Source organism: Artemia sp. Qi Xiang Cuo, chromosome 5 (assembly GCF_049724085.1).
Source record: "Artemia sp. Qi Xiang Cuo chromosome 5, ASM4972408v1, whole genome shotgun sequence".
NCBI lineage: Eukaryota > Metazoa > Arthropoda > Branchiopoda > Anostraca > Artemiidae > Artemia > Artemia sp. Qi Xiang Cuo.
This window is the reverse complement of record NC_142798.1, coordinates 76,711,430-76,736,399: the sequence shown is the minus strand read 5'-3', so window position 1 is coordinate 76,736,399 and position 24,970 is coordinate 76,711,430. Positions and strand designations below refer to the sequence as shown.

Sequence of the window (24,970 nt, the reverse complement as noted above, 5' to 3'; positions counted from 1 at the left end):
CAAAAGCAAAATGGTATGTTTTTGATTCTTTTTAGCCCAAACAGCTATTTCAAAACCTAGGGTATTGTCTGACAAACGATAATTTCCCATAAATCGTTTCTACTGTTTTTTTTGCATCTATTAGTCATTTCTCAAAGAAAAACCAACATTAATTTCTTACTTGGGTCATTTTTTTCTTGTTTTGATTTGTTTTTTTAACTGCATAGAAATTTTGACAGGCATCAAACACAAATACATTGCTTGTCAAAGAATATTTCCTCCATGAAAAAATTCCCTCCTATCCCTAAGATTAGGTTAAAGATTTTTTTTTAACAATCTTTCAAAAAAAAGTTTTGAAGCAACTTTTTTTATAGCCATAGGAATATTTTTCATATTAAGTTTTAATATTTCGACTTTTTATCTTTTAATTTAACTTTTTCAAATTTTTATCTCTTAATTTAGATTTTTTAATCTTTATCTATTACCCTTTTTTAAATTTCGGCTTTGATCCTTACTTTTGCAAAAATCCCCGTACAGGAACAGTTATACATGCAGTATACACCTATGCAATGGGGATATTGAGACATTAAAATTTTTTGAGTCCTTGCCCAAAAGTTTTGACTTCGCATTTATGAAGTGATGATAATTACTCACACATTAAATTTTGCCCAAGCTGTCCACCAAAACCATCATCTTTCAAAGGCGCGTCAATTTCCATTGTTGTCGAGTGCCTAACAAATCTGCCATCTCGCGTCATGTCTGAGAAACTTTCCCCAAACATATAACTGCCATTGTCTCCATCTCTCATTATTTCAGCAGTATCAAATCCAATGTCACCAAAAGCTTCGGGTACAAATCGCATTCCATAATCTTCTCGCATTGTAATGTCCTCAGTTCTGGTTTGATTTAGGGCAAACTGAGCTTGGATGTCAACACCGTCACTAAAAATAGGAGCCATGTTCAAATACCACACGGAATAGAACCGGTTTAGTTGTCAAAATAAAAGTCAGTTTAGTTGCTTTGTTAGGTAATTTATCAAATTGAAGAACTTCATGACGCTTCATCTATTACCAAGAAGTTTTTCCAGCATTTTTTTTTAAATAGGAGCAAAGAAAGTTTAGATTCTTTGCCAGGCAACTTACTAAGTTGTAGACTTTCAACTTAATGACTTTCATGACACTTTACCCATTTTTAATGGGTAAAGTTTGTCAAGGAGTTTTTCCTATACTTTTTTTTGTCAGCAACAGCTTAGTTGTCAGTTACCAGTTTAGTTGACAAAATAAGAGTAAGTTTAGTTGCTTTTTCAGGCAACTTATTAAGTTAAAGAACTTCAACTGAATGAACTTCATGATGCTTTATCTATTATTAAGAACTTTTTTCAGCTTTTTCTACGCAACGCCTTAGTTGCCAGTTACCAGTTTAGTTTATCAAGAAGTTTTTCCCTAAACAGCAGCTTAGTTGACAGTTACCAGTTTAGTTGCCAAATTAAAAGTAAGTTTAGTCGCTTCGTCAGACAACTTATGAAGTTGAAGAACATCAACTTAATGAACTTCATGATGCTTTATCTATTATTAAGAAGTTTTTCCAGCTTTTTTCTGTGCAACACCTTAGTCGTCAGTTACCAATTTAGTTTACAAAGAAATTTTTCCAGCATTTTTTTCCCCCTAAACAACAGCTTAGTTGCCAATTACCAGTTTAGTTGCCAAAATCAAAGTAAGTTTAGTTGCTTTGTCAGACAACTTATGAAGTTGAAGAACTTCAACTTAATGAAATTCATGACGCTTTATTTATTATTAAGAAGTTTTTCCAGCTTTTTTCTACGCAACGCCTTAGTTGCCAGTTACCGGTTTAGTTTATCAAAAAGCTTTTTCCTAAACAACAGCTTAGTTATAAGTTACCAGTTTAGTTACCAAAATAAAAGTAAGCTTAGTAGCTTTGTCAGACAACTTATGAAATTGAAAACTTCAGCTTAATGAACTTCATGCTGCTTTATCTACTATTAAAGTTTTTCCAGCTTTTTTCTATACAACGCCTTATTTGTGAGTTGCCAGTTTAGTTTATCAAGAAGTTTTTTCCTAAACTACAGATTAGTTAACAGTTACCAATTTAGTTGTCAAAATAAAAGTAAGATTGGTTGCTTTGTCAGACAAATTATGAAGTTGAAGAACTTCAGCTTAATGAACTTCATGACACTATCGATTATTAAGAAGTTTTTCCGGCTTTTTTCTACGCAACGCCTTAGTTGTCAGTTACCAGTTTAGTTTACAAAGAAGTTTTTCCAGCATGTTTTTTTTATCTAAACAACAGCTTAGTTAACAGTAACCAGTTTAGTTTCCAAAATAAAAGTAAATTTAGTTGCTTTGTCAGGCAACTTATGAAGTTGAAGAGCTTCAACTTAATGAACTTCATGATGCTTTATCTATTATTAAGAAGCTTTCCAGCATTTTTTTACGCAACGCCAGAGTTGTCAGTTACCAGTTTAGTTTACAAAGAAGTTTTCCGGCATTTTTTTTCCTAAACAACAGCTTAACTGCCAATTACCAGTTTAGTTGCCAAAATAACAGTAAATTTAGTTGCTTTGTCAGGCAACTTATTAGGTTAAAGAACTTCAACTTAATGAACTTCATGACACTTTATCTATTATATCTATCATTATCTATTAAGTTTTTCCAGCTTTCTTCTACACAATGCCTTAGTTGTCAGTTACCAGCTTAGTTTACAAAGAAGTTTTCCCAGCATTTTTTTCCCTAAACAGCAGCTTAGTTGCCAGTTATTAGTCTAGTTGCCAAAATAAAAGTAAATTTAATTGCTTTGTCAGGCAACTTATTGAACTTCATGATGCTTTATCTATTATTAAGAAGTTTTCCAGCATTTTTCTATGCAACGCCATAGTTATCAGTTACCAATTTAGTTTACAAAGAAGTTTTTCCAGTATTTTTTTTTTCCTAAACAACAGCTTAGTTGTCAATTACCAGTTTAGTTGACAAAATAACAGTAAATTTAGTTGCTTTGTCAGGCAACATATGAAGCTGAAGAACTTCAACTTAATGAACTTCATGGCGCTTTATCTATTATTAAGAAGTTTTTCCAGCTTTTTTCTATGCAGCACCTTAGTTGTCAGTTACCAGTTTAGTTTACAGAGGTTTTTACAGCTTCCCCCTCCCACCCCCCTAAACAACAGCTTAGTTGCCAAAATAAAAGTAAGTTTAATTGCTTTGTCAAGCAATTCATTTTAGTTGCAGAACTACAACTTAATGAACTTCATCTTTTATCAAAAAGTTTTTCAAAATATTTTTTTTTTCTAAACAACAACAATAGCCATGTAAATTGAGGGTTAGTTTTTGTAAGTAATAGAAACAGATATGGAAGAGACAATCCTATGTGAGAATCATAGTAGAATACTCATTAATTCAATCAGGAATATTTCCTATAGATTACAGTATATTCTTCTCTATGTGAACCTAGCGTAAATTTTATTTGGAATTGTCTCAAGCATAAATCAAAACCTTCAATTCTCTTCAGAAAGAAAAAATTTTCACTCTAGTTTAGTAGTTTTGGAACAAACCTAAAAAATAAAACAATAAATTAAAATAGACCCTTTCTAAACAACGGTGAAAGGTTAACTAAAAAAACACCTACTAAAAAATAAAAGGTTGACTAAATAAAAGCATCAAGCATTGATTAGCTATCCAAACCTGGGAAGTCATTTTGTGTAAAGCTTTTTTGAATAGCCTTTCAAAGCTTGATGCAATTATTTCGTTACCCTTTCACCGTTGCCTATTTTAATTTAGTGGTTCGTTTTTGAAGGTCCCTGTTCCCCTGTCCCCTCTTTGCAGGCATTGTAATATGAATAATGAAACAATTGACCATTGCCTATTTGAATGTAATATGCTGACGTCTGCACAATACCTTGCTTTGCAAACTGTTAAAATGCTTCAAACACCACAAAATCGCACTATCAGCCAAGAGCCTAGCCAACTATACCTGCACACAAAGCATAGAAATCGACATCTATCAACTCATAATTGAACTCCTAGAGTCGAAAGATCTACTGAAAGATATCTGAAAATATCTAATAATCATGAGGCAATCAAGCCAGTAGCTCTACAGCCCACAGAGTGAAGCAAAAGGAAAAGGGCTAAATAGTATCACTGAAAAGCCCGCCTGCTGTTAAATAGAAGAAGAAGAAGGTCGTGTTGCCCTTCGGACTTTTAACTGTATATTTTTTACGCTTTATTTACTTTTGTGCACTGAGGACAGACAAGGAGAGGTCTCGACCAAAATACCAACATATTTATCCTTTTTTTCTGGCTGGAAATAATCTTGTTTTCCCTTCCGCAGAACAAAAATTTAAACAAGAAAAACGGGTTTTAATTTTTATAAAGCTATATTCACTGCTTTATAAAAATTAAAACCCGTTTTTCTTGTTTAAATTTTTTGTAAATGGAAAAGCAGTGTGGTCTAAGAAATTATTTTCCGAAGAACCTGCTTCATTTTGTCACAGTTGAACTGAACATGCTAAGAATTATATGAAACAAAGGTAAAATTACTCCAAAAATTCTTACAAGAATCATGCCGGGTGGATTTCTCCAGGACAAATCTCAAGAGAATTACAATAGCTCCCTAGCACATAAAAGCAGGTGTTAATGTTGCTGGTAGGATAATATTCTACCAGAAATCAAAGTTGATAGCAAAAGGCCATAACTGACACTCCTGGTCGAAATTGAGATACGAACGCTATCTATCGTTATTTTTTTACGAGCTTTCTAGTGGTATAGTTCGTTTTGTCGTAAGATGCCCCTTAGCTGAGCAAATCAACAATACAACTTTATTGTAAGTGCGTGTTTCTCCTGTTTGTGAAAGCAACATTTTTTGTAACTATACAGTTACGAATTGCACACCCCCAATTGCAATCTTTGTTGTTTTTGCGTGGTTTGCTGCCCCCTTTGTTGTTTACTGTGCTGTGCAGTCAGAAACAGTTGCAGGTCGTGGAGCGAATGAACTAACAAGTGGTGTTGTCTTCATGTTTGAAAGAATTCTGTCTAACTATCCCAACATTCCCGAGATTATCACTTGGTTGGATTCATGTGTTCTGTAGAGTAGAAATTCAATCATAAGCTTTGCAATGCAGGACGTAATGGGTAAGTGTCATATACTGTTGAAAGTAACAATGAAATACTGTCATCCAGGTAACTCGAGCATACAGGAAGTAGATAAATTCCATAGCTGTATTGAAAGAAGTCTCAAGCATTCTGGAGGTACATTCATCATTGGACTAGGTGAAGCAGCTCAAAAAAGTTAGCCGTAAGGATCCGTAAATCATCATCCAAATGAACAAAGTGCTGGAATTTCAGCAGGCCTTCTAGAGCTGCAAGTAGGCTACTCTAATGTCAACTTTTCAAAAAATAACTGCAATTTATACACGACCACTCTAAGAGCCGGTTATAAACTTTCATCATCTGAAAAATCAGTCACTAAAATAACTAATGCTGTGGGGGCTAAACTTTTAAGCAAGGAAAACACTTTTTCCACAGAAGTGGTTGAGTTTCTTGAAGTCCCAAAGCTTTTGGGTCAGAAAACCTGCTATCACTCTACAGGTTTATGGCTCCTTTAAATGTGGCATACTAGAAGTATGTTTTTGTTATCGTTAGCCTAGACAACAACTGCCCACCCACCAAAGCACAGATATCATGCCCAGAAGAAGAATCTGCCCCCCCCCCCCCTCCACCGCACCGAAAAAGCTGAGAAGCAGGAAGGCATTCATTAAAAGCCTAATCAGTTACCTTGCTTTGTTGTTTTAATCCTGATATCAAAATTTATGAAGTTAATTTATAATCATTTTAAATGAAAGTTCAGCTTAAATGATCAAAGGAGCAAAAAAGGTAGAAACTCCCTGTTTGAGCAAATGGCTATTCCTGAGAAAACCTTGGTGATAAATTATTGTAACACAGTGGAAAAAGAACCCATGCGCTGTCCTGCACTTTTGTTGTAACATAAATGATGGGCAAAATGTCATATCTGTTTCTTGTTTGACCTAGTAAATCTCACCCACCAGGACCAAAATTCTGCCAACAGGTCTCCCAGACTAGTGGCTTTAAACTGGTGATTAATTTATTTTTTATATACCATTACATTCAGCTCCATAAAAATCGATTTTTCCAATTGCAGTTTTTCACAAAATTTGATAAAGTGTAGATATGACCTTATTGCTATTAACCAGCAAAATGTGTTATTCCCATCCTTTTTATCATCATTTACTGACAATTTTTCATCCAAATCATTCCATTTATGGGCGTTTTTGAGTTTTTGGTAGTTGTCAGCAGTGGTTCACTGAGAATATACAATTCAATACAATTACAAATTAGATAGCAATATTGATTATGCTAGCCAAAAGCCTGTTTGCTGACAGAAGTAAAGAAGTAAAGTAAATTTAAAGTCCTCCTTGTCTCTCTGACACTCATGCCACTCATATTTATGTCCAAACTTGCAGTGTTGGAAACATATCTATGCAAACATAGACTCCCAAAAAAATTATGCAGACTCTCTCTTGCAAACATTCCTTTAGATTTGTTTCCTTCCCAGAAGAAATCCTTTGGGTGATGTTGCATAGATATGTAAGACTTCGATGAGTGTTTTGGTGCTTTTTACAAAATTAACATCGTTTACATGGCATTTTACTTAATAAAAAATATTGTAATATTTAAATTAAAAGTAACTCATTTTTTGCAGATTAAAATATGGTATATTCCCAACAGTGGCTTAAACGCGTACCTAAAAGATTGGCTAGTTGACCTATATAGCCACAGAAGATGTGTGGCATATTTGGAGTGGTATCCAACAGCAGAAAATACTTCAGCTAGTGCAGGTTTGGATCACTTAGTAAGTATAACCCTTTTTTGTATCATGTGGTGGCCTATATGGGCAGAGAAGATGGGTGGCATGTTTGATATTTCATTTAACAATAAACTGTCCTATCAAACTGTCCTGTTAAACTGTTAACATCAAACTGTCCCTATGGTCTCAACTCAACCCCCTAGTCATGAGACAAAACAGGGTAAACTGTAACTGCAGAAATACTCGTTTACACATAGAACAGATCTCCATGTCCCTTTTCATCATTCTTCATCTTCTTCATAAATAAATACCTGGATTCTTAAATGGGCCCCTTTTGGCTATTATTTCAAGTTATTATTTTAACATTACAAGACAAGACTACTATTTTCTCCTTTTTTTTGTACAATTTCCTTTTTTGACACATTAAAAAGAAATCATAGCAAAATACAAAATTTGATTGGCTTGTGGGAGGAGCAAGTTCTCAAGCTGCAATTAAATTCGTAATATATCTTCATGTAAAATAGTTTAAGAACTAGAGAAATCTTCAAAAGGAGGATTTAAAATGAGACTAAGTTGCTTAAAATGAATTGTAGAGCTGTTTTTATTATTTAGAACCATGACATTTAAGGAGCATCAATCACCTACCTGAAATAGACATAATCTTCTAGATTGGTATTTTCAAAACTTATTTTTTAATTAAAGAGCCCAAAAAAATTGTGGGGCAAAATTTCCAATCAGAAAATTAGAAATTATTCAGAAAACTGATTTTGGCCAGTTTATGAAAATGAAACAAGTTTGGGTTTTGCAAAGAATTACAGTCAAGTTTGGCCCTTTCCAAGGCAAATTATGCCCATTTTGGGCAAGTCTGTCCAATTTTTTTTCTTCTAAAAAATGCAACTTTGGGCTAAAAGAAAAAAGAACACATCGGACCCAAAACCATGATCATATGATTGGGAGTCTAATGCTCTACCATCAGAACTGCTGATGCTTGACATTTGGTTTTACACCTTTGATGTATTAGTATTTACAAATAAAAAAAAAAAATTCCAAAAACTTCTCAAATTTCCATAGCATGGCATTACAGTGATCAGCTGTGCATCTTTTTTAAACTTCAGTGGATCATAAGTGACATACCTTTATTCAAAGCTAAAACCATATTTCTAGGTGCCAGCATCTGGTCCATTATCTTACCTTAAAATTCCAAATTATCAAGAAAATATTGGGAAATTCAAGACTACAAATACAATTTTGAAGTTTTAGACCCCATTTGTGGGAGTCTCAGATTCCCCTTGTGAAAAGAAAAATTCAAACCCTCGTTATAGACTAGTCTGCACTTTTGCCATTCTGTACATAGGTCTACAACCACTAGGATTAAATTTTTTAATTATCAAATGAAAGTTTCTTAATTTCCTTTTGTTTTGTGTTATTGCATTTGTTAGCTGTTATAATACCAAGAGTATTATAATCCTTCATAATTGTGTAGCAGAAACAAAAACTTAAGTTAGTATAAAAATTGTGTTGATGTTGAAAAAAGAGCCTTTTTGTTTATATAATTGTTTTGGTATTTGAAACATCAAATGAATATTCAGATGAAAACTGCAAGAAGCCAATAGGAGTCTATTGTGGATTTGAGGTGCTGTTTTTCAGAAGAAGTGCTGAAAAAAAAATTCTATAAAAATAGCATTGAAAACTCTTGGAAAGGCATTTGAAATGTAAAGTAGAAGAGTGGTATTGAAAGATACATACTTGAAGTCTGTAACAGCTGTGTCAAAGTCTTGGAAAACATCTGGCAGTGTAATAGCATTAATAGCCGCTTCTCTGTTCTCCTCTGGTAGGTCCACCATTCCAGGCCTAAAGGCCATCTTAATTTTAACAAAGGCTTCATTGCAGTCTGCCAAAAGGTATTTGGCTTTCCTTGAATAGATTCTAACAACACCCAAAAGCAAATGTCCTGATGTTCTCAGTGCTATTTTTACCTGAAAAATAAATTCAGCATAAAATACAATTTGAAACGAGTTACATCATAAAGATTGATTTTTGACAATAAATTTCTATGGATCAAAACATGGAATTATGTAGCAAGAAGTTGCAGTTACAAGTTGTACTGTTGTAAAATTGGCATAAAATAAAAAAAAACCATAGGTAAAATTGATAAAATACAGTATTCCCTAGGAAATACAGGGTAAAACTGCTGTTTTAGAGATATCCTGTAGCTAGAAGACCAGTTGAGCATTTATTTTGTGTCTATCTTTTTTTCAGCTTTTAATGAAAGTTTTTTTTAAGATTTTGATTTTCCAAGGGTTAAAAACGTAATACCCCTCCTCTATTCTGAAAACCAAAAGATAGAAATTTTCTTAACGTAAAAGAATCCAAGTTTTGTTAAAAACTATTTAGTTTAGGACACATGAATTTGATTAATACTCATTCTATTTATTTATAATAAACAGGCTTTAATTTGCTTAGGGTCAAAGGGAGGGGCTGATTTGAGCCCAATCCCCTGACACTTCAAAATTAAATTCAGCATGAAATACAACTTGAAACAGATTAAACCATAAGGATTAAATTTCGAAAATACATTGTTTTGGAACAAAACATGAAATCATGTTGCAAGTTGTCACAGCTAACTCTTAATTAGTGAATAGACATACTATTTTCTGCTTGAAATTTCCCTTCTCATGCAGACTATATACACAAGGCCTTATCTATGTGATGTGGACACCTTTCTTTTGAAATGAATAGCAAATGCCTTAGCAACATCTTTAAGGTGGTTTTCATTGCAGTAATCTTTGAATTATTAGTTTTATTATTGCTGACCATTCTATTTACAAATAAATGGATTTTATTTGAAGGCAATTATAGTCAATTTTAAATGCACACAGTCATTCCAGGCTGAACACATGCCCTCAAAACTGTTTTCTTCACTAATGTGTCAGCCTGCAAATAAATAGAAAATGCTTTGGCAATGTCTTTGCCAGTCTTTAAGGTGGTTTCCATTGTTGTAAGAAAGGGGATCTTTGCTAGTTTTATTACAGACAGTCATTATTTTATAACCAATATATTCTATTTGAGATACATTATGGTAAATGTCAGTAGCACAGTCAATCCAGGCTGAGCACTTTGCCTCCAAAACTATTTTCTTCACTAATACTTCAGCCTTCTTAAGAGCAATGAAAGCTTCTTGGCTTAGATGTCTCTGGAGGAGGTACCTTGCTTTCTTAAGACTTGAAACGCTCTTTCGCAGTCTTTATTCGACCAGATTTTGCTAGACTTCTTTGGCAAAGAGGGGGACATTTGGTCAGAAAATTTCTTAATGGAAAATCTGCTGCTGTTAAAAGTGCATCACTTAGATTTTTTGCTTCATTTTCAATATCTCCCCCTAGAATGATAGTTGAATATTCTGTACCATCTAGTTGGTTTTTGGAGAAGAGAAATGTATTTTGCTGCACAAATTTCAATAAAGGTTGCAGTATGGTGAGTCTGAAGATCTAGGACAGGAGAAATTTGGACTTCAGATGCAAGCAATGTTAGACCAATCTGCAGATCAATTTTTGATGTGGTATTATTCCTGATAAGTAATGGTTTTCAAAGTTGACTGGGCTCCAACCCATCCCATCTAACAAAAATTTTCAATTTTGGGACCCACCTTCTTGCTGTCTGAGAGAAAAGAGGGAGTAAATGTCATACTCTACAAGTAAATAATTCTACCAATGTGCAAGGCCTATCTCAACTGCTTGTTTTTGTGTGTTATATATGACAGAACAACATGCATGAAGATATCTTGTTCTGCAAGCCAATAAGTCATGGAACTGCTGAGGTAATCCTCAATACAATTGATTCCCATATAAAAGAAAAAGCTTTAGAGTGGAAGAACTGTGTTGATATATGCACTGACAGTGCATGACCTATGTGCAGGAAAAATAGCAGTGTGGTTACGAGAGTTCTCAAACAAAGTCCATGTGCTTTGTGGACACGTTATAGCCTTCATAGAGAAGCACTGATTTCCAAAGAATTGCCCAATAATTCCAAAACCAAACTTGAAAAACTGTGTGAAGAAATATGTAGCTGCAATACATTTCTTCTTCTGTATACAGAAGTTTGCTGGTTATCCAGGGGAAAAGTACTGACACAATTAGTGGAATTGTGTAATAAAGTTACAATTTACTTGGAAGAAAAAACTGAACACATTAAACATCTACTGGACAATGAATTCATTCTAAAGTTCACTTATTTGGCAAATATACTTTCCAAATTAAAAAAAAAACTCAATTTGTAGTTGCAAGATTCAAATGGATATGATATTTTCACAGTTCACAATACAACTTGACCACTCATGAAAAAGCTTATGCTGTGGAAAAGTTGCATTGACAATGGCAAGTATGATTGTTTTGAAACACTTGAAACTTTTATTATTGAAGACCAAGTGCAGCCTAAGATGAACACACTGTCTGAAATATCAAGCCATTTATTAGTGTTAAAAAAACAATTTTCACAACTATTTCGAGGAAGAGATGAAAAAGTTTGATTCATTGAGTTGGATTTGTAACCCATATCAAGACAACTTACCAACTAGTATGTCAACAAAAGCATGTGGAGAACTCATTGATTTATCAAAGATACATTATTGAAAAATAGCTTTAATTATAAACAGCTATTGAAATTCTGGCTCTCAGTTGCTGATAACTATCCTTGCATGTTTGATGAAGCTATGAAACCTCCTCTTTATTAGCTCACATCTATATGAGGGCAGATTTTTGCCTATGGTTTACAATTTTACATTAAAACTAAGTACAGAAAGAAATTGGATATATCAAACTTCTGCAATTAAATGTAACTAAAGATCAAGTTGATGCTGAAACTGTAATGAAGACAAATCAGAAACAAATACAACCTTTCCATTGAAACAACTTTGTAAAAAAAAAAAAAAAAAAAAAAAAAAAAAAAAAAAAAAAAAACTTGCAGGTGTAAAATAATTTAAGTTATGTTTCTTATTTAACAGTCTTTCATTCATACTGGTTACACTTAATACAATGAAATTCTGAGGTCACCTTATGCAACTTAAGAATTATATTTTGAGCCCATTTTTTTAATTTTTAGGCCAAAAACCTGAAAACCAGAAAAAAATTTAATATATTAAACAATAGTAAACTTTGGCACTCAAAAACAAACAGATTTTTTTTTACTTTCCACAAAAGAAATTTTTTAAAAGAGAAGTAAAGAGCCATATTAAAACTTAAAATAACCAGAACTTACCATTAAAGAATATATGAAACCCAAAACAAACAGAAATTAAAATGAATACTCACATCAAATTATAAATACCAGGACTATATTTTTAACATCTTTTTAAGATGTTTAAAATACAAAGTATTATATATTTTAAACATCTTTTTAAATTTGTAACATTGAAGAATGAACAATAAAATTGCTGTTAAATAAAATCTTGAACTTCTGAGATTTCCAAGAATTATCCCTATTATATAGTAGATATTCAATATATTTTCCATAATTCTTTCCAGTCATCTTTATTATCATAGTGATTTTTTTTTGAAAAAAAATGTGACTATTTATTTTAATTTCTGTTTGTTTTGAGTTTCATTTATTCTTTGATATGAATTTAGTTTTTTTTTGTAAGTACCATAAAATTTGAATTTTTGTAAGGCTATTAAAAATAAAACCTAATTAATTAAATTGGTTAAGTGGAAAAGTACAAAGTCGTCAAAATATTATCAATTCAAAATACTACTTCTACAGCATAATCTTTACATATTCCCACTAGCCTATATTTGTTCAATAGCTCAACTGAACCCATTGGTGTTACAACTGTTTGGTTTAGCTTGTTTGTAAACAGAAAAGTTTCTACTTGTTTCTTTTTAGACAGTGATCCAAGGCTTGCTAGAATTCAAAAAAGGGAGGGGTGGCTCAAATCAGCCACAGTTGGTTTGAGGGTGGATCCTAGGGTAATCGGGGGCGCTTACAACGAATATAGGGGTGCAAAAGTTCGCACGCATGTAGAACATGATCATTTTAGCCTATAAATTCAAATTTGGCCTACAACAACATCATACAAATCTTGATTTTTTTTTTTTACATGGTAAAATAAACTGAAAACTTTATAAACTTGACATATTCTGAATCGTAAGAACAATTAATTTCACCTAGTATTTTTAGTTTTTCACAACCTTTATTTTTTTTAGTTAATCCCTGTTTAATTTTGAAAACAAGGTTTTTTTAATATACTTTTTCTTAGTTTTTTTTGTTTTTCTGAAATGATATCCTGCATAAGCATATTTTTTTTATGCTTTATTTTAATTCTGCTCGTCATCATGAGTCAAAGCATTTGCCTCTTTTCCAAAAAATCTGAATTTTCGAGCTAATATTTTTTTTTTTTTTTTAATGACGTAATAGTTTTCAGAAATTAGCCTACGGTGACCAAGTTTTTTTAATTTTTTTAGCGGTTAAGAAAAATGAAAAAGAATCAAACTGCACATCATTCGAACCGTCAGAATGTTCTCTACACGTTGTTAATAAAAACAAAGTCGAGACTAGAATCTGCAAGAATATATAAGCATTTGAACAAGAAAATCCCCCCCCCCCAAAAAAGAAAATTTTCTGAATTGTGGCACTTAACTCAAAATATTTTTAACACAGCCTATAATTTTTATCTAATCAAACAATAGATCTCTCTTTTTTGAACCAAATCATGTATTTACATTCTATACAACTAATATTTTTAACCAGGCAAAAATAAACAACAACAGATACCTTGTTCTGTGATTGCATTCATGAATTTGGTTTGCACAGCAATAAAAAAAAAATCCAAGGATCTTACATATTGGGTTTTAGTTGCATAAAGTACTTAGCCATAAAAGGCTAATTTCTCCTTTATAGGCTAAAATCGTCAAGTTCTAAATTAGTGCAAGAATGTGCACCCCAATATTCGTTTTAAGCACCTTATATTACCCCAGAATCTGTACTCAAACCAACTGTGGCTGATGTGAGCCACCCCGTCCCTTTTTTGCCTTGGATCACTGACTATTGCATATAGTACTGATAACTACGACATAAAAGGAAAGGATTTAGGATATTTATCTGATTTAGGATATTTATCAACGCAAGAATCGTTCATTTCTGGTGTAGCAAAACCACCGTAGGTTACTTACCCTTGCTTCTTTATTCACCAATATTCTGTGAAGTCGTAGCCTCTGCCATTAGCATCTGTCAAAAAACAGCAGCAAAGCTTGGAAACAAGTACACAGTCATCAGTCAGGATCAAGCTATTTATGAAATAAGCAATGGCCTTTGAAAGTCCCAGCCCATAAAATTCTCTGATCTAGTTCTCTTATTGGGTGGTTTTCACAAGCTCATGAACTATTTGACAGCGGTTGGATCTCCCATGGAGGGAACAGGACTAAAAGAAGTTATTCTTGCGGCAGAGATTCTCAGGGAAGGTACTGTGAATAAAGGTCCTTACAGGAAAGGACATGTACCAGGCACTCCGTGTGTACCGTGAGTAAAATGATATATTTAAAATACAAAGAATAAAGTTCCTTCTTTCTAAAGATAATTCCGACTTCCTCTAATTAAGTTTGAATCTAGTTTCAAAAAAAGAAAAGTCCTTAATCAGCAAAGAGAAAAATTGCAGTTTAGCCTTAGACAAAGAACAGTGCTATCCAGCTTTGGATTTTGCTAAGATAGTGGGCAATAAAAAAGTTGCTACACACACACAGTTTCTCAGGAAGTTTAAATTATAAGAGCCGTGTGAACGTTTGAATCATCAGAAATATTTAAGACTGATTATTGGACGGAGGGTTTGGCCAGCCTAAGGACTTAGGCCAATCATGGGGTAGCTCCCACAGCACATGATCAGGATGTAGGATATATAGTAAAGAAAAGTGTTTTTCGGGCCTCATTATTATAGACAGAATTATTTTGGCGTTCAAGCTTTGCAATTCTACCATTGTTGTTATCTCAGTCACCATTGTTGTCATTTGAAGTGACCCACCGCTGTTCACCTAAATATGTCTCAATAAATCTATTGCTTTTTACCTGTGTTTATTTCATTTTATATGTCTGTATCTTGTCTAATGACAGGTAATTAGTTCGTATATCTCCAAGGTACGTTCCCAGGAATCTGATATCCAGATAGCACGAGGAAAAGAGGTCACATTTATATGGCTACACATTTTATTTTCTCTCAATAATTGAGGGTGGCGCAGTCATAAATTTACTTGACTCCCCATTGCTGTGGCGCATGCCTTGATGGTACAATCTTTAGCACTATAAGCGGCGCTATCGGAGAACTTAAGGTGTAAGATCACAGCTTTAAAGTACAATATTAGATGTGACGCGGTCAATATTTATTACCGCAATTGTCTCAGTCCTTTCTTTTATAGCTACAAAATTTCTTTTATCACTACACATGCTCACTTCCAGGTCTATGAAGGAATGAATGCACTCTGGTGGGAGGCATTTGAGAATTGGCTTGAAACATTCTGCTTCATTTTAGTGTCTTCTACAGTTAAGAAACTTCAAATCCTGAGTGATGCAATTGAACACTTCAAAAGTGAAACTAATTCTGAAGCATGTAAACAGATAGGAGATGCATTGGAGAGCATTGCTCTGCTTTTCTCAAAGTACAACAAGTCCAGATCTACCATGAGGAACCATAGCCTCTGGATCAACTATTTAGATCTTATCTATACTGAAAACAACTATCTTTATGCTGAAAGAGCTGCGGACTGGGGATCACACTTAAACACCACAAAAGAAATGATCCCAATTTTCTTCACATCTGGAAACCATAAATACAATGCAGTTGTGCTTAACTACCTAGAAGAAATGCTACACCACCTGAAAAGGCACCAGAAGTTCACAGAGAGTTTGTAAGTGACAATTTTGTTGTTAGGAAAATAACAAAGCTGTTTTGCAGCATTGCATGCAATCTGGTTTTAGAGTTGACCATGAATCTGGACATCAAAGGTCATCAGGGAGTTTCTGGTATTGTTGGTGCAACAGCAAATGAAAATGTCAGGGATCAATATCTGGCTATTCTCCTCTTTCTTGCAGCAGTCACCAGAATGTTGAAAGCAAACCTGAATAGGGATGACAAGGCAATGAAACTTCATGAAGATACCACTGACAGTCTTAGTGACAATAGAACCCATGATGACTACTTGTTCAACCTCAAAGAAGCATCTAGATGTTGTGAAAGAAGAGGAAATTTCAGATAAAATATTTCCAGCCCATTCACTTCCTCCAGCAAAGTTGCAACACTCTGGGATGGGATTCTCAGTAGTCCCTCAGCCAACTAAAAAAGGTTGACTATTGAAAGTTCTTTTTGAGGTCTGGGAGTACAAAATTTAGACCCATCTGATGGTTCATCTTGCTAGAGGTTTTGAGAGTCAACATAAAGCTGATACCATTACACCCCATGGAAGCTCAATTGATGGCAATCTCTTGTCTGATCATGAGGAAGCAAACACATGGGTGTTATACCACACAGCAGTTGCTGCAAGACGAAAGAGCACACTTGTGATAATACAAACCAACGATACTGATATTGTCTTACTAGCTGCATAATACTTCCAGCATCTTGCTAGTCTTGGCCTCAAGCAGCTTTGGGTTAAGTTTATGTCCTACTGCATACCTATTCATATGGCAGCACAAAACCTAGGAGTAACATTTTGCAACGCTTTGCCTTTTGTCCACAGCTTGAGTGGATGTGACACTGCAAGCTTTCTGTATGGAATTGGAAATGTCTGCTTTTTTCAAGCTGCAAAGTCTTTGGAAACTTTGTTGGGGTCTTTAGGTGATGAAGTTTGAGCCCTTGCAGAGAAACCATCATCTGTGCAGTGATAGTTTAGTCAATGTCTGTAAGCAGCTTGGGGTTACAGTGTATGAACAAAGGGCAAATAACTTCAATAGTCTTAATGACCTTTGGGCATATTTGTACCCAAGATTGGAGGATTTGCAGCATTTACCACCAACTTATATCTTGTTTCTGTTTCATTTGAAAAGGTGCATGTTCTAGTCACTGATTTGAATTGAAAGAAGTCCTGTATTGATTTACCTCAGGTTGCCAACATGGGCTGGAGAATTGAACATCATGAACTGAAGCCAGACCTAGTTTCTGCAATGCTACATGGGCTAGCATTGCTTTCTTTTTGCAACTGTGACAAGATACATTGCAGCTTGTGGTGCAAATGCTCCAAAATAGGTTTCTGTGACAGTGTATGCAAGTGTGATCCCCCAAAAATGCCTATTTTCCAATGTGAACCAGAACAAGTCAAAAGATGAAGAAGACAAAGAAATTTGAGCCACCATTTCATGTTCAGTTTTAAATATTTGATTTTTAATTTGTTTTGATAATAAACTGCTAATGCAGGTGTCTAAACCTTACTTTCAGCTGATCATGACAGTTACCATCTACTACATCAGTGGCCATTGACCTGATTGGATCATTGGCCCCTGCTATGCTGGGAATTAAAGAAAATAGTATCTCAAATCAGCCTTAGTCACCTCTACACCACATGTTCACATGGCTTCACCACCTTGAGGCTCGTATATGAGCCTATGTAAGCCAGATGGTATCTACTACTACAGAAAAACTAAATAGTTGCTCAAGAATTAAGATTTTTCGGAAAAGAAGCACATGGTTTGACTCATAATGACAAGCAGAATTCAAATAAAGCATAAAAAGATATACCAAATTTGTGCATGTAATTGCAGAACAAGGCATCTGTTGTTTTTTTTTTTCCTGGTTAAGAATATCAGTTGTATAGAATGTAAATACATGATTTGATTCGAAAAAGAGCAATCTATTGTTTGGTGAGATAAAAACTATAGGTTGTGCTGAAAATATTTTGACTAAAATGCCACTATTCAGAAAATTTTCTCTTTTTTTGGGGGGGGGGACTTTCTTGTTCAAATGCTTATATATTCTTGTAGAATCAAGTCTTGACTTTGTTTTTATTAACAACATGTACAGGACATTGAATGAAGTGCAGTTAAAAAAAAACTTGGTCATTGTAGGCTAATTTCTGAAATAGTGAATTCCTCTTTCAGCCAGATAATGCTGCCAGAGCAAGGGGCTAACCAATTCAGTTATTTTGAAGAAGAGCAAACACAAAGCTGAGAAACAATGGTAAAAGTATAGAATAGCAGCTCCCCAGAACAAGACATGCTAGAAAAAAAAGAGAAACTAAAATTGCTAATTTTATAGTCATTGCTTTGATTTCATTCAAGGGTTCTACAATCCATCCTCCCCCAAAATGGTCTCATAGAGCCCTGGGCAATATAAAAACTAGCCAAAAATTATGAAGTTCTTACTTCCTGGTATGCAGCAAGTATCAATGAATCATATTATTTTGTTTCTTCCCCATTTTAACTTGTTCTTAAATAAGTTTTCTTCAAATATTATGTTAGATTTTTATATAGCCTAAAGTTATTTTTTAAAACTTGGCAATTTAAAAACATCTTTCTTTTCATTCCTCCTGGAGAGCTGCTATTCTGCACCCTTGCCACTTTTAGCAACTGAACCATGACAACTTCTTCTCAGACCATATCATGAACATGTAGAATTTCCTTGCTGAAAAAAAAAGTGACTGTCCCTAGGCTAGTTTTAATAGCCTACTGTCAAAGTCAGTTGAACAAAATTAGTGTGCAAAACCATGGCAAACTGCAAGGGATGCTCTTGCTTACCTTAACACTGACCTAGTGGCTACAGGTTTACCTTGACCACTGGAGGGCATGATTAAAAGCAATGTTTTCTTTAGAAAAGAAAACTGCCCAACTGTAATTTTACCTATTCTCTTAACTCAACAAGGCTTCTTCCTAAGTTGGTCTATCAAAAAGTCCATCATAAAGAATTCTACCTAATGCATAGGCCTAGCCTAACTGATATGTTCAAAATTTTAGGACTAGAGTAGCCTCATCAAATTTCTTTCTTCATAACACAGGTATTTTATGAATAGGTGCATTTATTGAATTAAGCCTCAGTGAGTGAAACTAAGGTTCTAGTGTACAGTTGGGGATGTTGAAAAGGAAACACAATACAATTCTGAATAAGTTTAGAAATCCTAAAACAGTTACTTATATCATTCCTAACCTAGCACTTCACTTTCCTCCCTACATGTGCAAATATATTGGTTGGCTCAAATTATATTTTTGGTAAATATTTACCAAATCATATTATTGAGTTATGACTAAAGTGAATGTACCACTTGATGCCTTTTTTTATGCTCTTTACAAATATAATAATCATTTTTGTTGGAAATGAATTTTAGCCCCCATCCCCTATATACACAAATTCAGGGTATATATTTGCAAATTAGAGGGTGGGGGGAAAGTTTAAACTTACCTCTCATTTATATCAGAAATAAAATTACCCCAAACTCCCTAATGTGCAAATATAGGTAAATCTCTCCAAAATCCTATTATTGAGTTAAGAAAAAAGTGAATAAATCGTTTGATGCCCTTTTTTATGCTTATAACGAATATGTTAATCATTTCTATTATAAATGAATTTAAGCCCCCCCCCTATAAATGCCAATTCTGGGTAGGTTATTTATGTCTACATTTGGGGGGGGGGGATTTTTTTTCTGATGTAAATGGGAGGTAAGTTTAAAATTTACCCCCACTCCCTAATGTAGAAATATAGGCTAGGTAAAGTTCTACCAAATCATATTATTGAGTTAGGAATAAAGTGAATACACCATTTGATGCATTTTTTTATGCTGATTACGAATATAATAATCATTTCTCTCGGAAATGAATTTCAGCCCCCCCCCCTATATATGCCAATTCAGGGTATATATTTCTACATTAGAGGGGGGGGGGCAAATTTTGTTTCTGATGTAAATGGGAGGTAAGTTTAAACTTTACAAGCCACCCCCCCCCTAATGTATAAATATATACCCTGAATTGGCAAATATAGGGGGGGCTGAAATTCATTTCCAAAAGAAATGATTATTATATTTGTAATCAGCATAAAAAAAGGCATCAAATTGTGTATTCACTTTAGTCCTAACTCAATAATATGATTTGGTAGAACTTTACCCAAATATATACCATGAATTGGTATATATAAGGGATGGGGGCTAAAATTCATTTCCGACAAAAATTATTACTATATGTGTAATCATCATAAAAAAAGGCATCAAGTGGTAGGCCTATAGGCCTATTCACTTTAGGCGTAAGTCAATAATATGATTTGGTAGAAATTTACCTATTCACTTTACTAGTTACTCAATAATATGATTTGGTAAATATTTACCTATTTTTCTCTTTATTATTAGGCTACTCTTTTGTACAAAAAGATTTAACAGTAAAGAAGAAATGGAAAAATGCCTGGGAGATATGTGGGCTACCAGCAATTTTATTAGTCTCTCCTTCTCAACAGCCCCAACCATTCACCATCCCCAAGCTAGCAAATCAGCCCTTAGGCCTATCAATTAGCCTAGGCCTACCCATTTTGGGAAATCCATGAAAGTATTATTCATTAAGAATAACACTTTACTTTAAAACATTGAAGAAATTGGGCTAAGCCTAGTTTTTATGAGGCAATTGTATCAGCTACTGTAGACATATTCCTTAGGACCTAGGCTACTCAGGAAATGACTAACATAAATCTCTAGCCCTAAGCTAATAAAAATATGTGACCAGACTTTAAAATTTACACTAGTAAAAATTGATGTTCAAACCTTGTGTTCCAAAATCCCTTCAACAGATTTTCCAATATCAGTTTCAAAAACATGTGCTTTAGTAAGTTTCCTATCCCAATGGGCTGCCAACCAGATTCTGGCCAAAGGGCCTTTCTTCGCAAGAACAAAATGTGCATAGAACATTGTTAAAAAAGTTTTAATTTCACACTTTCACCATCAGGATTAACAAATTTTCTTCACTTCAGATCAAAATCCCCGCCAAAAAATTTGTTTACAAGATTTTGAGCGCCATGTATGTGCTGTTGTGCAGTAATATTTTATGATAGGTATTTATAGAAAACTTACAGGCAATCCATAAAAGAACCAAAGACGGAAATTTGCTGTTACACAAAATGCAGAGAAGGGCCAGCATGAGCCATGAGAGCACATGTTGTAGAAATGTCATATGTTACTACTTATTGTTTGGCTATCTACTTTCTTATTCTTTTGACGTGCCTTATTCCAGATCTCTATATGTCTTTCGGTTCAAGACAAGCATTGATTATTCAGCGTTTCTAACAAGGCTTGCCCTAAAAAATGCTAATAAAGATGAAGCTTTCCTCAATCTCCACTTCAGAGCTTCATCCTACAATTACATTTCTTAAAAATTCACGGTTTAATCCCAGATTTTGAGTAAATTTTATCTATATATTTCTTTGTTGCATTAAATCTGCTAAATATTGCCTTGGGGGAATATTTTTAGTCGGAATTTCTCTGCCGTGCTTCTAAAATTAAATAAAATGTCCCCTTAAAATGTAACAATCTGAATGAAAATTACACCTTCTAATTTTGGATACCATTAAATTTAAAATAAGGATTTCGTTGCAAACATTGTTGATCATATCGAACCAATAGCCTTACTTTATGGAAAAAGCCTGTTTTGGACTGACATTGCGAGTTCTAGAGCTCTCTTTAGAGCTAATAGAAACTGAAATCGAATCGAATAGAAACTGAGGCCACAGAACCAATTTTCTCCCCTGGTTTCTATTGTGGCTAAATATAGCACTGTGTCAAAGTTTTGATATACAGATTTTAACCAGAATGGTCGAAACATTAACGAATATGCTTCCAGGAAAATAATAAGTTCAGAATAGAATTTGTCATTGTTAGTAGAAGGAAAGTTATATAAACTGGCTAATGTTATCAAATTAAGCTACATTAAGAAATTGATCAAAACTTGTTGCATAGGTCTGATCATAATATTCAAAATGAAAAGAAATTAATTTTAAAAAGTTCCTTTTTAAATTAAATTAAATAACTACGATAAAAGTCAACACAAACAGGAATAACCCTTTTTATGAGAAGAATTAATACCTTCATAAATACCTGCTCTTTATGCTAAAGTATAGTAAAAACTTTTTTTTTCTTTCATTCCATCACAATTTCTGTTAGTCACTAGCTTCATTTAGTGTAAAAAGTGAGAAGGAGCTTCATATAGATGATAATTTATATTAGTTTCAAATTTTAATGTCACTCTTTAATTTTTAAAATTTAATTTAATAATTTTATTAAAAAAGCGAAAAGGCTGAACAGTTCAAAAAGTCCAAATACTACTAGTGAGAATTCAAAAATTAACAGTTTTAGATTTAACGATTCAAGGTGCTCAAAAAAACATTTGAACACTTTCTATCTATGAATAAAATGTAAAAAGCCTCGCTACCACAAAACGGTCTGATATAAATCGCTCAGTCATATGCAGTCATAACTCGTGCTTAAAAACAGAGTCATGTGCTTTCAACTTTTTATATTTTTCTTTATTTATTTTATCCTCGGCCACTTTCTATGGAAGTGTGTGCTTATTCCGTCAGAAACTGGAAGCTCTAGCACCCTCATTAAGAACCAGTTGAGATTGGAGGGAAACCATTCCCCTCTTGCCTTGTTTTGCTCTTCCCCTGTAACCTCCCATAAATCAGGCAAATTTCCAAATATTTATAAATACAGGTTTTGCTTAGACTTTTTTTGTTTCCGTAGTTGTTGACATTGGGTAAAATGGATCAGACATTTTAAAATGTAAGTGAGGAGGATTTAAGGGAGCTCAGAAGTGAACTAAAAAATTCCATATCCCTCATCGGTTTGAATCTTAAAAACACTAAATAAAACAAAAAAAAAAGTTTTTTAACTGAAAGTAAGGAGCGATATTAAAACTTAAAATGAACAGAAATTATTCCGTATATAAAAGGGGCTGTCCCCTCCTCAATACCTCGCTCTTTACGCTAAAGTTTTTTATTGTTTTAAAAAATAAAGTTGTGTGACAGATTCAAACTTTAGCGTAAAGAGCGAGGTATCGAGGAGAAACAGCCCCTTTCATTTATAGAATGATTTCTGTTCGAATTAAGTTTTAATGTTGCTCCTTATTTTCAGTTAAAAAATTTGTTTTTTTATTTAATTTCTGAACGTTTTTGAATTAATGCAGCTTTGATTTTGGCTCACCGTACATGAATAATTAAAACGAAATTTGCATATTAATTTTACTTTTTTGGCTAAATGACTTTCTCGAAATTTTGTTCTGACTCCATGGGAGGATCCTCCCCCGTAACCCCCTCCGCCAACACACCCCCCATCAGAAAAATATCCCTCCTGAAACTTCTTTAGGCTTCCCATTAACCAATACTATATATAAACAATGGGCAAAGTTCATAACTTGCAGCCCTTCCCCCGGGAACTGTGGGGACTAAGTGATCCTCAAAGACATATTTATTGAATTTTCGACTATGCTGAACAAAATGGCTATCTCGAAATTTTGATTAGGTGACTTTGGGAAAAAATGAGCGTGGGAGGGGGCCAAGTTGCCCTCCAATTTTTTGGTCACTTAAAAAGGGGACAAGAACATTTAATTTCCGTTCTACTGAGCCCTTTCACGATATTCTAGGACTACTGGATCGATACGATCACCCTCAGGGGAAAAAAATACAAACAAAAAAGCAAACAAACACGCATCTGTGATCTTTCTTCTGACAAAAAATACAAAATTCCACATTTTTGCAGATAGGGGCTTGAAACTTCCGCAGTAGGTTTTTTGATACGCTGAATCCGATGGTGTGATTTTCATTAAAGTTCTATGACTTTTTAGGGGTGTTTGCCCCTTTTTTCGAAAATAACTCCTAATTGTAATTATAAAATATTATAATTATAAAATTATGAAATAATTATAATTATAAAATAATAAAATAATTATAAAATAATTCTTAATAATAAACTAATTCCTTATATTTTTCCTTAGTCACTAAAAAGTACTTAAAATATTTCCAATAAACCACAAAATCAGTTAGCTCTAAAAATAAATTTTACTATTTGAAATCAATCTTAATCGCAAAAATCGTACACAATCGTATAAATCTCAACATTTAAATCGCGACAAAGAACGACACTGCCTTTCCATCATAAACAAAAAGAAGAACAATAGGGAGATTTTTTATATAAAATTTATATACAGAAACGGATCAGTTTTCTTTAGTATAATTTATAGCACTTTTATAGTATTATATAATACTTTCATGGTACCGAATTGCTCGTTTTTCAGTTTGTACTGTCATTTTCACTAGATTTGGTAAAATTGGCTCCAACTTTGCGGCTCCCGCCCCCCCAGGTTGGGTGTTTTTGGGTATTTTCAATGGGAAAATTGAAAAATGAACAAAATTGTCAAACCTAAATTTAAAAAGTCTGATTCTATTGATGTATCTATGGGTGTCAAAATTCCGGTTTTTAGAGTTTTGGTTACTATTGAGCCGGGTCGCTCCTTCTTTACAATTCGTTACCACGAACTGTTTGATAAGTTCCTGGGTCAAGAAAAACCTAATGTAAAAAAACTGCTCTGGGTCACGTCCTTCCTCCCAAAGAATTAGGGTTCAAATAGGAAAAAAAAATGTTTCCCTGATCGGCTCGAAACTTATATCACTAATTTCTTCTTATAAGGGAACCCAAATGCAAAAGGAAAAATAGAAAAAATGAATTTCATCGTTCAAAACTGGGTCTATCAAGTGACCAAGTAAGGAAGAAAATTTCTTTCTTTTCCACTTATCATAGAAAGGGTTGCTTGAAAACTTGGGAGGGTGCTCATTTGATATGGAGATAAAAGTTAGCACTCCTTCTAAGGGCCGAAAGTGACGGATGGCAACCAAACTCCGCCCCTTACTATTTTGTTGTAACACCCATGACATAGGATCAAAATCCTGAGATAGTCATTGTGTGCAAAAATGTTGAATGCTGCAATATATATGCACAAGGAGACAAAATCACCCCCCATGCCTATTTTCCTTAGTTTTTGAATTATTCATTGTTCACACATATGTTTTGGTAGAAGAGGTGGCAATGTCTAGTTTTGGTTGTCTGATCAGTTAAAAGCTCTGAGAGATCGCTATGCAGGTCAAACACCCAGGAACGACAGGCATACCTAAGTAAATCAAAAGACACTATCTGCACTTTAGTTTGCAATTGATTTATAATATCTCAGAAATGAC

At 33.8% G+C, this 24,970-nt stretch overlaps 1 protein-coding gene across 1 annotated transcript in view; it reads right to left on the bottom strand.

Moving 5' to 3' along the window:
• The window catches only part of vtd (RAD21 cohesin complex component verthandi), a 58,059-nt gene extending 37,301 nt beyond the window's left edge, over positions 1-20,758 (bottom strand). The window contains exons 1-3 of the mRNA XM_089089946.1: positions 20,514-20,758; positions 8,560-8,789; positions 634-920 (exon numbers count right to left, since the gene is read on the bottom strand). Of these exons, the coding sequence (XP_088946072.1) occupies positions 634-920; positions 8,560-8,789; positions 20,514-20,657 (661 nt within the window). The 5' untranslated portion in view covers positions 20,658-20,758. The remainder of the gene's footprint in view (positions 1-633; positions 921-8,559; positions 8,790-20,513) is intronic.
• Between the last annotated feature and the right edge of the window lie 4,212 nt (positions 20,759-24,970).